The sequence below is a fragment of the Pan paniscus genome, chromosome 6 (genome assembly GCF_029289425.2).
Source record: "Pan paniscus chromosome 6, NHGRI_mPanPan1-v2.0_pri, whole genome shotgun sequence".
Classification (NCBI taxonomy): Eukaryota; Metazoa; Chordata; class Mammalia; order Primates; family Hominidae; genus Pan; species Pan paniscus.
The window spans coordinates 10,578,789-10,592,995 of record NC_073255.2 but is presented as its reverse complement, the minus strand read 5'-3'; the positions used below and the strand labels follow the sequence as shown (position 1 = coordinate 10,592,995).

The 14,207-nt window shown below is 54.3% G+C and overlaps 1 protein-coding gene across 6 annotated transcripts in view; it reads left to right on the top strand.

The window, feature by feature from the left end:
• RNF216 (ring finger protein 216) overlaps positions 1–13,241 on the top strand; it is a 166,920-nt gene extending 153,679 nt beyond the window's left edge. For 2 of the 6 annotated variants that reach the window (XR_008625936.1, XR_008625937.2), the window contains exons 16-17: positions 11,203–11,460; positions 12,573–13,241. Coding sequence is in view for 4 of the 6 variants with exons in the window: in XM_003819766.4 (XP_003819814.1) it covers positions 3,267–3,336; positions 4,216–4,535 (390 nt within the window). In the remaining 2 variants the exon portion in view is untranslated. Of the gene's footprint in view, positions 1–3,266; positions 3,337–4,215; positions 7,368–11,202 lie in introns of those variants that run through there. The other 4 variants (XM_003819766.4, XM_003819765.4, XM_063605612.1 and 1 more) reach the window with 3 other exon arrangements.
• The last annotated feature ends 966 nt before the right edge of the window (positions 13,242–14,207 follow it).

Sequence of the window (14,207 nt, the reverse complement as noted above, 5' to 3'; positions counted from 1 at the left end):
TAGCAGAGACGTGAGGCCCTCACAAGGAGGGCCAGGGCTGCCACACTCCTCACCGTGTCTGCAGCGTCCAGCACGGTCCTGACTGGTGTGGGTGCTGTGTATGGGGCAGGGACACCTTCAGGATATCTTTTCTGTGGATTTCCTCCAGGAGGACCATTGAGTGGCCCGGTGTGTGCGTTTGTCCCAGTTTACTGCCAGCTAGCCATAACATTGAACAAGGTACTTTCTCAGGGACCTCAGTTTCTGTGCTACAGAGGTTGGAATGGATGATTCCTAAGGTACCTCCTTGTGCCATCGAAGGCCATAAGTGTCCCTTGGGGACTGATGGTGTAACTGCATCGAGGAGATGCGGCAGAGGTTGAGGTGAGGCAGAGTGGTGGTTGTGCAGTCCTGTTGGTTGTGATTAATAACGGACCAGAGTGAGGACCCCTGAAAGAAATACTGTGGGTGTCTCCCAGTGTGCACCACTTCTTCATGAAACTTCTCTACCTGTCATTTTTCAGTGTTCCTTTGTCCTAATCATGAGCATTTACTTTGGGCTACATCCTTTACATACTTGAGCTCATTCAGTCCTTAACAAAGCAGCCCATTTACAGATGAGCTGCCTGGACACAGGGATACTCAGGAACCTGCCGAGCTCACTTAACTAAGAGGTAGGCCCATGGCTCTCCTGCTGCACAACTTTCTTTCTTTTTTCTTTCTTCCTTTTTTTTTTTTTTTTAACACAAGTTTCACTCTGTCGCCCAGGGTGGAGGGTGGAGTGCAGTAGCACGATCACTGCCAAGTAGCTGGGACTACAGGCTCACACCACCATGCCTGGCTAAATTTTGTATTTTTTGTAGAGATAGGATCTCACTTTGTTGCCCAGGCTGGTCTCAAACTCCTGGGCCCAAGTGATCCTCCCACCAGTTTTCTGGATCACTTCGCTTAATTTGTTGGGGTTTTTTGGTTCATTTCTTTTTTTCTTTTTTTTTTTTTTAGTCTTTTTTCTTAGGCCTGCCACTGGCTCCAAAATGAAGAGGCTTGCCAGCTCCCAGTCTAGAGAGTTGATAGAATCTACCTTGATATTCACATAGAGGCCTTCAAACTGCCCACCCAACCCTCTTGAGTTACTGGAGCCCTTCATGTTGACTTACTTAGTGATTATGTTGAAGGTAGTAAGTTCCCCCTTGTGGAGTGTTCACAAAGAGGCTAGATGACCTCATCTCGGGGTTTTGATAGAGAATTCTTATGTGTTAACCCCGGAGAGAGACAGCTCCCTCAGGATTCCTTCCAGACATAGGATTCTGTGGTGTGCTTGGGCACTCTGCAACTCTTGAAATGCATGATGGGAACTTGACCTTTGTCACCTCTCCTCTCTTCATGCCTTGCTCAGAACACGTGGCCAGGCAGCAGCAAGGAGGCTGCTTCTGCTGAAAACAGACTTGAGTATCTTAAGAATGTCCGAGTGTCGAAGAGTTGGAAAGAAGCTTATGAGACCTTTTAGTCCAAACCCATCACTTGGCATCTGAGGCCTAGAGAATGTAGGAGAATTTAATAGTGTCATCCACTGTTGCAGATAGAACCAGTCTCCAGGGAGTCTGTTCTAAGAATCTTTCATCTACCAAACCAAGGGAATGTGTTATCTAATTACTTACTCAGTCCATCTGCCTTTCTGTTTCATTGTTGATCTGAAGTTTAATCAGTAAACTTAGAACAGTGTCTAGCACAGAGTAGGCATTCAGTGCACGTTTAGTGAAGGAAATTCCTAACTCCACAATCCTTGCGGTTCACAAACAATTGTGTGGGGAAATCACTCATTTCTGTCTTGGCTGTGACATTAATAACCTAGTAAGTATACCTGCAAACTGTCCATTGCTTAGCCCTTGATGGGGCTGCCCATCTTCTGCTGGACCAAGGATTGTCTTCCTTCCAGTTGCTGCTCTGGGTGTCATCAGATCGGCATGAAAAAATCCAAACTGATCATTATTAATATTCCAACCCACAGCAAAGAAATTGGCCAGATGTTTAGGCTCTGACGCCGTGTCTAGGAAAATAAATGTGCTTTCATTAGACTGCTTGCATTGTTGGGACTTGCTAATCCTCTCACGATATCAGGGACCACCATCCCTTCCCATCCTTCTCCCCAGCTCAGCTGCTCTCAACTCCTGGAGGACCTCAGGGAACAGAGCCCTCCTATAGTCAGCTCTCTCTTTCCTGCTTGCTGAGCCGGCAGTTGGCGTGTTTGGGGTTTGCCACGGTGTTGCCATTCTGCTGCTTGTGAGCCTCAGCCCTCTCGGGCCCACACCTTAGCCCCTTGGCCCTGCAGCCAGCCAGGAAAGATGGGCACCCACTTGGCGGGTTTTTTCTATCCAGTTAATCGTCTTTCAGTCCCACAAACTGCACAGCTGTTTTGTGGGTCACTGAGGAGGGGGGTTAAGGTCAGCGCCACTCAGGAAGCAGGCATCACGGGTGGTCTGTCCTGAGGCAGCAGCCCGGTCCTCCCATGGTGTCTGCTGGCAGGTGGGGGTGTGGGAGCTGCATGTGGCAAAAACCCAACCTCTGGGGCTTGCCCAGCGTGGCCCCTGAGTTTCCCAGCACAGCTCCCACATCTGCCTGCACTCACAGTGCCTCTTCGGTTCCTGTCTGAGGCTTGGATAACCCAAGTGTGAATTGTGTTTGTTATTTCAGGCCTACCAAGCATGGGGTTTGGGAGAAGAGACGGCAAGGTCCGAGGGGGACCATCCTCACTGTCGCACCTTCCTCCTCTCCCCGAGGCCTGGCCCAGGAGCCAAGGCCAGCCTTGGGGGCTAAGCAGGGCCCGACTGGACATTTGTCCATCTCAGTTGAGGACATCTGCAAGACTTTTTCAGGCTCTGCAGACAGGCTGCCATGCCCAGCGCTTGTGGACTTGGGATCTGAAACTTTTCAGGCTGTGCCCACTCAGACCCAGCCCTCTCCAGACCCTTCTCATATCCACCACTTGCACGCAGCTCAGTGCATGGAGGCCCTCCATCCCCCCACCTCACCAGGCAGCTGCCTGCCATGCTCAGACCCCTCTGCCCAGCCTTGTGGATGGCCTCCTTGTGGAACGCCATCAGGCTGATGAAGGAAGGAGGCCTTCGGGGAAATAGGAAGGAACGGTGTGCAGCCCAGGCCCCACTGGCCAACAGCAGGCTTTGGGCTTGTTCCATGGCCACAAGCAACAAGCGGCCTCCCCCCTGTTCCACGGGGCCTCAGCACTGCATGAAGCTACAGGTTCATCCTTCTCATTGCTTGCGTTTTAGGAAGATGATGAGAAGCTTATTGAGGAAATCCAGAAGGAGGCTGAAGAGGAACAGAAAAGAAAGAATGGAGGCAAGTGCCCCTCCCCAGGCCCCCAGGACAGAGCAGCAGCCAGGCCATGCAGGCTTCTGCTGGCCTCCCTGAGTGTCCTGGCACTCAACCCAGCATAGGAGAGGAGGGGGTGCTGTCCCTCAGGTGGCTATAGACCTGACTTCACCCACGCGGCCACATCTCAGGCCTATGGAAAGGCCTTCAACGCCTTGAATATAGTTTTGGCATCTCCTTGATGGTGAGGAAGTCCCAAGGGGTGGGTTTGAGCTCAGGAATCAAACAAGCCACACCTGGCTAAAGAAAAGTAGGCCCAGCTGATCCTTCTGAGGCTGAAAAGCAGTGAAGCCAGGCGTGTTGGCACACATCTGCAATCCCAGCTCCTCAGGAGGCAGAGGTGGGAGCATCACTGGATCCCAGGAGGTTGGGGCTAGCCTGGGCAAAATAGCAAGACCCCATCTGTTTTTCTTTTAAAAAAAAAAAGGCTAAGTGCAGTGGCTCACATCTGCAATCCCAGCACTCGGGAGGGTGAGGCAGGTGGATCAGTTGAGCCCAGGAGTTTGAGACCAGCCCGGGCAACATGGCAAAACCCCATCTATTAAAAAAAAAAAAAAAAAGTAACTGAGTCACTGAGGTGGCCCATCAAGGCCCTGGCTCTGAAGGATGTCTGGCTGGGTGGGTGGACCTGCCACCTTCCAAGGTGCCACTGTGGAGCAAGACACTGGTGGAAGTACAGATTTGTCCTTGGTTTCTTGCAGTGGCATTTGGGGGGTGTCCACGTTTTGTGCTTTGATCAGCATGTGGAGCCACTCCCGTGTCCAGAGGTCGCTGCCCTGGTCCCAGGCTAGATTCCGTTGAGGTTGGTTTAATGTTTTTCTCCACTAATCCCCACATCCCTTTCAGAGAACACCTTCAAACGCATTGGACCCCCGCTGGAGAAGCCTGTGGAGAAGGTGCAGAGGGTGGAGGCCCTCCCGAGGCCCGTTCCGCAGAACCTGCCACAGCCACAGATGCCACCCTATGCCTTCGCGCACCCACCCTTCCCCCTGCCTCCCGTGCGGCCTGTGTTCAACAACTTCCCACTCAACATGGGGCCTATCCCAGCCCCGTACGTGCCCCCTCTGCCCAACGTGCGGGTCAACTATGACTTCGGTCCCATCCACATGCCCCTGGAGCACAACCTGCCCATGCACTTTGGCCCCCAGCCGCGGCATCGCTTCTGATGGCCCCGAATCCCCATTGAGCAGCACAAAGCCCGTTTGGGGTAGGAGTGTGGATGGAGAACCCTCCCCCACCCCTCCCCCAAGGCTGGTGTCTGTACCATTGCATCCTAAGTCAGGTTGAAGGGTAGGCTGGTTTTCTTCCCACCCCTTTCCTAGAAGGGCTACTGCTCCTGGAAAAGTGGACGGATCCATAATAAAGACGAAGTCCCAAATGGTGGAGTTCGGAGAGAGCTGCGATGTGAACTGCCCCTCCCCTCGCATCCCCCAGGCCACCAACGGCAGTCCTTCTGCCTTGTCCATGGCATAGGCCATAGACCAGGTCCCTGCTGCTCACACCTGGGCCTCTCCTCGGAGCCGACCCCTGGGTAGCAAGGCAGCCGAGAGCATCTCCCTGGAGGGGCCCACGGTTGGGCCAAGGGCAGAGGGGGCTGCACCTGCGGGCCTGGGAAGCATTGCTCAGGGTGGGGGGCTGGGACCATGGCCCGCAGAGGCACTGCCACAGCTGTGAGGGCCAAGATGCTGTCCCCCCATCCAAAACCCGTGTGCCACTGCAGTGAGTGTTGAGGGCACCTCTCCTCCCCTCTTACACCTACTCAGATGAGGCAGCAGCAGACCCATCTCGCGGCAGGGGTTTTGTTCTGTTGCCGCCTAACTTTCTCACCCTCGGTCTCTGGAAAGTCAGGCTGAGAAATCCTTTCCCAGGCCAGGCCGCTGCGGTACACTGGATGGTTCTGAAGCTGGCCCATTGAAAGAGCCTCTTAAGGCAGCTGGGACAGAGGCCTGGTGGCCCTGCTGGGCAGCCCAACTGCTGGGGGAGACGTTTCTGCCACCCTGGGTGATGAGCAGCTTTTCCCCCCTGGCTTTCTGGGGGAGGAGTGGGCCTCCTTAGGGAGACAGGTGACCCTGGGTGCCACCCCTGCCCCGTGTGTGCCCCGGGTGTTCTCAATGGTTGGTGAAGGCAGGTAGAGGGTGCTGTCCAGTATCCCCCATGTGAAGGCCACTTCCCTTCTCATGGAGTCAGCTGAGCATCAGCTCAGCCCTGCCATGTCCCCACTCACCCTCCTCGCCTCCTGTCCGGCCCTGGGTTTCTAGCTGTGCCTGAGGCATCACTCTGGCCCATTGACAGATGAGAGGTCTGAAGCCTTCCTGGCCACAGGCATCACTTTCTCCTTCTCCTCGTGCCCTGCCTTGTCCTTGTCATGTTGCCATGGGGTTCTGAGAGGCTGGGAGTTCACAGACCTCAGACACAGCTGAGCCCGACAACCATTGGGGTGGGGCTGCATCAGTCTCCGGAGTGGCCCCCACCTCCTGAAGCAGGGCCTGGCCCACCCAAGGTGCCTGGGGCAGGCGGGCACCGTCATTTGCTGCCATTGGCTTCTCAGATGTATTTCAAGGACTAAAGTGGGCTCTAAGATCTAAGATGGCCAGGCGCGGTGGCTCCCACCTGTAATCCCAGCACTTTGGGAGGCCGAGGCGGGCGGATGACTTGAGGTCGGGAGTTTGAGTCCCCGTCTCTACTAAAAATACAAAATTAGCCGGACAAGGTGGCGCATGCCTATAATCCCAGCTACTCAGGAGGCTGAGGCAGGAGAATCACTTGAACCTGGGAGGCGGAGGTTGCAGTGAGCCAGGATTGTGCCACTGCACTCCAGCCTGAGCAACAAGAGCAAAACTCTATCTTAAAAAAAAAAAAAAAAAAGATCTAAGATACCCATTCTTTCTGCCTTTGCCCAGGATGGAGGCTTTGAAGACAGGTGGTCACCTGGACCTGGGGTAAGGGTGCGCAGGGAGGCCGGGCTTGGGGGCAGCCTGCTGCTATGTCCTTGCTGGCGCCCATAGCTGTTGGACTGCCTGAACTTTGCTACTAGCCTGAACGACAGTGCCTTGGAAAGGCGGGCTCCATGCGGCAGCAACAGGATTGTCTTCAGTACCTTAAATATGCTCCCTGTGCTTCCCCAGGGAGGATCTCTGGGAGCGGAGGGCGGCTGTAGACATCACAGCTGAAGAGGTGACCTCAGGCCCTGGGAGCCTCAGCTCCCTATGCCCTGCACCCTAGGCACGTGGCTCCAGCAAGAGGCCCAGGCAGGACAAAGGGAGCAGGGAGCAGGCAGCAGCTGCAGAAACAGCCCTAGACAGGTGCTGGCCTCAACCCTGGCAGGGGAGGGGGAGCCCAGAGTGATGTTTCTCCTAAGGCCAAACCCCAAGGGTGGGTCATTTGAGAGGAGTTCCAGCTGTTCTGGCCACACTGGGCTGGTGGGGAAGGAGTGGCTGCTGCTTTCCTTGGAGGGTCCCTGATTCCTGAGGATCCTCCCCGAGCCAGGCACGGGGGACCACAGGGCTGCCGTGAGCACCCACCCTGGTTCTCCAGGCCCCTCTGTCCAGAGGCAGGGCCTGAACCTCGGGCTCCTGCCTGGACCAGTGACACCATTGGGGAGAGAAGCACTGGGGGTCTTCTGACCAGCCAGCAAGGGACCGTGCCAGTGCCCAGAGAGCAGGTCAGACCACAGGCAACCCTGAGGCAGCTGGCTCCCTCTCTCTGCCCTGCAGGGCTTGCCGCAGGGCGTGAGGCTCCCCAGCCACAGCCCCCTCTTACTTGCCTTAAAACTGGAGAGAGGAATCTAGTATTTGCACTTAGCAAAATATTTAAAAACTGAAAAAAATGTGCATGATCTGTCACTTTGTATAAAAACAAGAAACGGTTAGTTCATTAAACTTTTTCTTTACCTTCTGGTAGTAAAAATAGATAAAATAATTCCGTTTCAACTACTGTGTGTAAAAAGCCTGTATCATATGTAACTGGGACTTTTGTAAATAAATGTTTGTGCGCTCTGCTCCCTCCAGCTTCGTCTCTCCACCCCGCCATCCGGCAAGTTACAGGGGCCGCTGACAGATTCGTCCAAGTGATTGGGTCTAAACCAGCATCCTCACCTCCCCGACTGGGTCCTGGCAGGAGCAGGCCCGGAAGGCCCAGTAGTAAGATTCCCACCACTCCCCTGCCAGGGAGGAAGATCAGGTGATCTGCTAGGCAAATCCCGCTAGGGCGGCTACCAAGGCCCACATTGGGCACAAAGGGTCTATCTGTTTGTTTTTGGCACAGAATCCCCTGCAAGAAAGGTGCAGTCAGTTACTTTTGCAGGCCCCTTCCCCAGTCTGCCCACCTAAAGGTCAAGTAAACCAGGAGAAGCCTCACCCAGCTGAGGAGGGGACAAGTTTCCAAGGACAGGAAGTGCCTGGGCTGAGAGGCCATGTCATTTGAGTCCCTTCCCTGACTGGTGAGACGCTGCAGTGCCAGGGCCCTGCTACCCTCACTGTTGGCACAGATTTTCTCCGGAGTCCTTCCTGCCATGTACCAGGCCAGGCAGGAATCTGGACCCTAGATCTGAAGGGGGCCCTGGGCACAGGAGAAGCTGTGACCTCCAAATGCAGATGGACTACAGCTCGCTTTAATAAAACGGGGTCTCCTGCTGTATGCAATTTTCTATGGAACAATTACCTGTCTTTCTCATGTCTGAGAAAAAGTATACTAAAAGCTTCAAGAGAAAAGTTACATCCCCCAAAAGGTTACCCACATTCCCAGCTTCTAAATGTGGTTTTGGTTTTTTCTGAAAGGGAGTCTCGCTCTATCACCCAGGCTGGAGTAGAGTGGCACGATCTCGGCTCACTGCAACCTCTGCCTCCCAGGTGATTCTCCTGCCTCAGCCTCCTGAGTAGCTGGGATTACAGGCATCTGCCACCACACCCCACTAATTTTTTTTGTAGCTTTAGTAGAGATGGGGTTTCACCATGTTGGCAAGCCTGGTCTCAAACTCCTGACATCAGGTAACCTGAACACCTTGGCCTCCCAAAGTGCTGGGATTACAGGCGTGAGCCACCGCACCCGGCCCAATCTGTGTTTATTTTTAATTTGTTCATGGCATGCAGTCCTTGTTCCTGTTCCTCCTCTATATTTGCAACAACATCATAAAATTTTCTGCAATTTCAGTAAGTAAGTAAAAGCTATGTATCCGTTCTGCTGCTATCCTTTTTCCATCCAAAGTGACCAGGGTGGTGGTATTCATCCCACCTTCCCCAGGCGCTGGCCAGCACATTGCAACACACCTGATCAGGACTTGGGGGCCTTTGGTTTTCAAGAAGTTGGTACCTTGCTTTTCTCCCTTAACAGTCATGTACTGGCCTCCAGGTCTATAGCTCTGTCTGCATCCAACTTGTTCTTTTTATGTCGTCCATCATACATTTTTTTTTTTTTTTTGAGACAGTCTTGCTCTGTTGCCCAGGCTGGAGTGCAGTGGCGCAATCTCGGCTCACTGCAACCTCTGCCTCCCAAGTTCAAGCGATCCTCCTGCCTCAGCCTCCCGAGTAGCTGGGATTACAGGCGTGTACCACCACGCCTGCTAATTTTTTGTATCTTTAGTAGAGACAGGGTTTCACCATGTTGGCGAGGCTGGTCTCAAACTCCTGACCTTGTGATCTGCCCGTCTCGGCCTCCCAAAGTGCTGGGATTACAGGCGTGAGGCACCGTGCCCAGCCAGTTGTATTTTTAGTAGAGACAGGATTTCACCCTGTTGGCCAGGCTGGTCTTGAACTCCTGACTTGAAGTGATCCACTCCTGCCTCGACCTCTCAAAATGCTGGGATTATAGGTGTAAGCCACCGCACCTGGCCTTTTTTCCATCTTTCTGAGATGAGATCTCACTCTGTCTTAGAAAAAGATCTAAGACTGCACTCCCAGGCTATAGTGCAGAGTGCAGTCACGGCTCACTACAACCTCAACCTCCCAGCTCAAGCGATCACACCTCAGCCTCCCAAGTAGCCAGGACTACAGGCGTGGGCCACCATGCCCAGCTAATTTTTGTGTTTTTTGTAAAGAAGGGGACTCAACGGCCGGGCGAGGTGGCTCACTCCTGTAATCCTAGCACTTTGGGAGGTCGAGGCAGGCGCATCACCTGAGGTCAGTATTTCAAGACCAGCCTGGCCAACATGGTGAAACCTTGTCTCTACTAAAGTACAAAAATTAGCTGGGCATGATGGCGGGTGCCTCTAATCCCAGCTACTCGGGAGGCTGAGACAGGAGAATCACTTGAACCCGGGAGACAGTGGTTGCAGTGAGCTGAGATCGCACCACTGCACTCCAGCCTGGGCAGCTAAGCGAGACTCCGTCTCAAAAAAAAAAAAAGAGGTTCTCACCATGTTACCCAGGCTGGTCTTGAACTCTTGGGCTCAAGCAGTCGGCCCACCCCAACCTCCCAAAGTGCTGGGATTACAGGTGTGAGCCACCTCCTTTATTTTTCCATCCTTAAAAAGTGTGTTTTTTGGCTGGGCGTGGTGGCTCACGTCTATAATCCCAGTATTTTGGAGGTCAAGGCGGGTGGATCACAAGCCCAGGAGTTCAAGACCAGCCTGGCCAAGATGGTGAAACCGCATCTCTACTAAAAATACAAAATGGAGCTGGGCATGGTGGTGGGTGCCTATAATCCCAGCTACTTGGGAGACTGAGGCAGAGAATTGTTTGAACCCGGGAGGCAGAGGTTGCAGTGAGCCGAGATTGCACCACTGCACTCCAGCCTGGGCAACAGAGTTAGACTCCATCTCCAAAAAAAAGTAATAATAAAAAGTGTCTTTTTTATGGAGGTTGCAGCGAACCAAGATCACGCCATTGCACTCCAACCTGTGTGACAGAGTGAGACTCTGTCTCGAAAAAAAAAAGTATCTTAAAAAATACATTTGCCAGCCAGTCGCGGTGGCTCATGCCTATAATCCCAGCACTTTGGGAGGCCGAGGTGGGCGGATCTCCTGAAGTCAGGAGTTCGAGACCAGCCTGGCCAACATGGTGAAACCCTGTCTCTACAAAAATATAAAAATTACCTGGGTGTGATAGCGGGTGCCTATAGTCCCAGCTACTCGGGAGGCTGAGGCGGGAGAATCAGTTGAACCTGGGAGGCAGAGGTTGCAGTGAGCTGAGATCGTGCCACTGCACACTCCAGCCTGGGCAACAGAGTGAGACTCCCTCTAAACACAAAATACATTTGCCAATCAAAAGTGTACAAAAAATAGAAAATGTATATGCAAAGTAGGAAAATCTTGAAAACAAAAATATAAAGCAAAAATAGACATGCTTTGTAACCCAAAGATAACTGCTGATCACATCTCAATGTACTTCTGCAAGGTGTGATCTTTTACTGTGATATATACAGTACTCATGAAACTAGTGAACCAGACATGAAGGTTTTCTTTTTTTTTTTTTTTGAAACAGAGTCTTACTGTCGCCCAGGCTGGAGTGCAGTGGCACGATCTTGGCTCACTGCAAACTCCGTCTCCCGGGTTCATGCCATCCTCCTGCCTCAGCCTCCCGAGTAGCTGGGACTACAGGCGCCCGCCACCACACCCAGCTAATTTTTTATATTTTTAGTAGAGATGGGGTTTCACTGTGTTAGCCAGGATGGTCTCGATCTCCTAACCTCATGATCCTCCCACCTCGGCCTCCCAAAGTGCTGGGATTACAGGCGTGAGCCACCGCACCCAGCTGACATGAAGGTTTTCATTCTGCTTTTCCTTTCTGGAGCATTTACAAGACAGGAGCAAGTGCTTCTGAAACACTTTTTAATTAGCTCTTTGCCTTTGAGAACCTCTCACAGCACGTTCCATCTGCCTTCTCTTTGAATTTCTTGCAGTCATCTAGGCTGGTGTGAAGCTAACGCAGTCCAGGCCACGAGCTCTGTTCTCAGGACCCCTGCGGGGGGACGTGGTCACTTCTGCAGTCACTGGCTGTGTGTGCCTCTTGGTCAGGATGAAGTCCAATCATCAGTTCCACTCATCGTCGCTTCCTGTCCCTTCATCTGCACACATGTCTGGAGGAGACGGCCCAGGACCTCTGGCTTTGCTTCTCCCCAGGAGAAGGTGCCAGTTAAACCCGCAGGAGAGGGACTCAGGTGAGCACCGGCTTCTGAGTCAGGTCCCACGCTCCCCATCTTGCTGGGTGTGAGTCACCCAAGGTGGGGTGGTGAGAGCCCTGGCAGCGGTATGGCACACCTGGGCCTGGCATTAGCCGTAAAGTGGGAATCGCCGCAGCATCTTCCTCAGGCTGTGAGAACTGGGGAGGGGAGGCAGGAAAAGTGCTTGGCCGAGGACGGCAGGGAGGGCAGAGCGGCTGTGATGGTGGTGGTTGCGCCGTCCCACAGAGCTGTGCTGTCCCTTCCCACGTTTCCAGTGATTCCTTGCGGATAAAAGCCTAATCCTTTGACCAGACCAACCTCTCAGGGTCATCTGAGACTGTCAGCCCCACCTGGGACCCCCGGGAGCACCTAGTCCACACCCACACCTGGCAGGTGCCTGCGTGCCCGGCTGCTCACCTGTGCACGTGCCCTGAGTGTACCTGGGTGCAGACCTGGACGGCGCTGCTCAGCTGGGCAGTCCCAGGGCACTTGGCCCCTAGTAGGTGCCACAGAGAAACCGGCACCAGGTGGCAGGGAACAGGCTGAGTCTGTGGAGGGGACCCACTGGGGTGGCCCAGGAGGCTGGGAAGGCTTCCAGGAGAGGCCCCGCCTGCTGCTCATCCTCATTGCCTGACCCTTGTCCAAGTGCAGACCGCAGGGCCGGGGATGCTGACTGGCCAGTTCCAGGTGTTCCTGAGAACCAGATCTTAAATCAGCTCCTCGGGATGCAGTCACGCGTTGGCCTTGGTGGAGACTTCCCCAAGGGCAGGAGTCCTGGAGGACGCTGCCAAATGGCCTCTGGGTGAAAGGGTACAGTTGGGGGTACATCTGAGAGAGGCTCAGAAGACAGTCCAAGGAGACTGGGCACCAATGGGGGTCCACGAACAGGGAGAATCCACAGGGATGGCCAGGCCCTGTCCTGGGAGCTGAAGGAACTGGTCCCAGGGGCACTTCGGGGCAGGGGTGGGGAGGCCATGGCACCACAGGGTGGGGCTGAGCACGGCCACCCCAGGCAGTGAGGCCCGAAGGCCTGGGAATAGCAGCAGGGAGCGGGTGGGACACAGGGCTGAGCAGGCCAGGCCCCAAGGAGCACGTGCTTTTCTGGACAGGCAGAGGGACAGTGCCCTGTGTTCCAGGACACACAGATGCATGAGGAGGAGGAGGCCAGCCAGCAGCAAGGAGGAGAGCCAGGGCACCGAGCACCGGGAGGCAGCCCTCCCTCCCGCAAGCTCTCAGACCGCCGATGCCCTCAGACCTAGCAGCAGCGCCCGTACCCCGCCAGGCCCCATCTCCTCCCCTCCCTCAAAGCCTCACTTCTCCAGGGTCCAGCCCTGATATCTCTTTCCCAGGCCTTCCAGGAGCTGTCTGCCCTCCTGTCCCCCTGTCGGATCCCCCTGCCCTGTATATTCCCCTAGGTCCCGCTTCTCACCCATCTCAGTCATCTATGGCCACATAAAACCACACCCCAAGGCCAGCACAGTGGCTCACGCCTGTAATCCCAGCACTTTGGGAGGCCAAAGCAGGAGGATCACTGGAGCCCAGGAGTTACAGACCAGCCTGGGCAACCTAGCAAGACCCCCATCTCTATCAAAACAAAAAACAAGCAAGGCATGGTGGTATGCACCTATAGTCCTAGCTACTCAGGAGGCCAAGACACAAGGATCACTTGAGCCTGGGGGGTCAAGGTTGCAGTGAGCTATGATTACACCACTGGACTCTAGCCTGGGTGACAGAGCAAGACCCTGTCTCTAAAAAATAAACCACAGCTCAGCCCACTACTCACAACATCCCTGAGTTGCTATTTTCCACAAGGCTTCCCTTTGCCGAGGCTCAGCCAGGCAGCTGTGCCATATCTGAGGACCCCGGGGTGGCTGCCATCAGCTGCCAGCTGGGGTTTGGCCGAGACCACAACCCCTGCCCATGGGCTCTCAGCCCTCATCGGTCTGGCCCCGGCTTCTCTCCATCACAGTGGTGGCCTTCCAAGAGGCCAGGCATGGACACAAGCACCTCTCCCTCCACATGGTAGCAGCCAAAGCAAACCACAGGCCAGCACAGCTCCAGGCAAGAGATGAGGACAAGCCGCCAACCCGGCCTGCTCCAAACGCCAAGCCCTGCTGTGACCCATGTGTGCAGTGTGCAGTCACAGCCCCGCAGGGGTGAGGGGACACTTCAGCCCAGGACGTCTCAGCAGGGAGACAGCTGAGTTGAGACATTCTCAACTCTGAGCTGAGTTCTCTTCTTGCTGAGAACTCTCCTGTCTCTATCTGAATGTGGTGCTCTCTCTCTCTCTCAATCTCTCTCTCTTTCCATCCTAACTTTATTTCTGGAAAGCTGTGGTAAGAAAATGAGCAGGGCCACGCACAGTGGCTCACGCCTGTAATCCCAGCAGTTTGGGAGGCCAAGGCGGGCAGAGCACAAGGTCAGGAGTTTGAGACCAGCCTGGCCAACATGGTGAAACCCCGTCTCTACTAAAACTACAAAAATTAGCCGGGCGTGGTGGCGGGCACCTGTAATGCCAGCTACTCAGGAGGCTGAGGCAGGAGAATTGCTTAAACCCAGGAGGAGGAGGAGGTCGCAGTGAGCCGAGATCATGCCACTGCACTCCAGCCTAGGTGACAGAGCAAGACTCTGTCTCGAAAAAAAAAAAAAAAAAGAAAGAAAAGAAAAAAAAGTGAGCAGCGCCTAGGATGAGGCCTCTGAGGTGTGCTGCCGGCGGGGTGCCCTGGCCACCATAGGCACAGTCC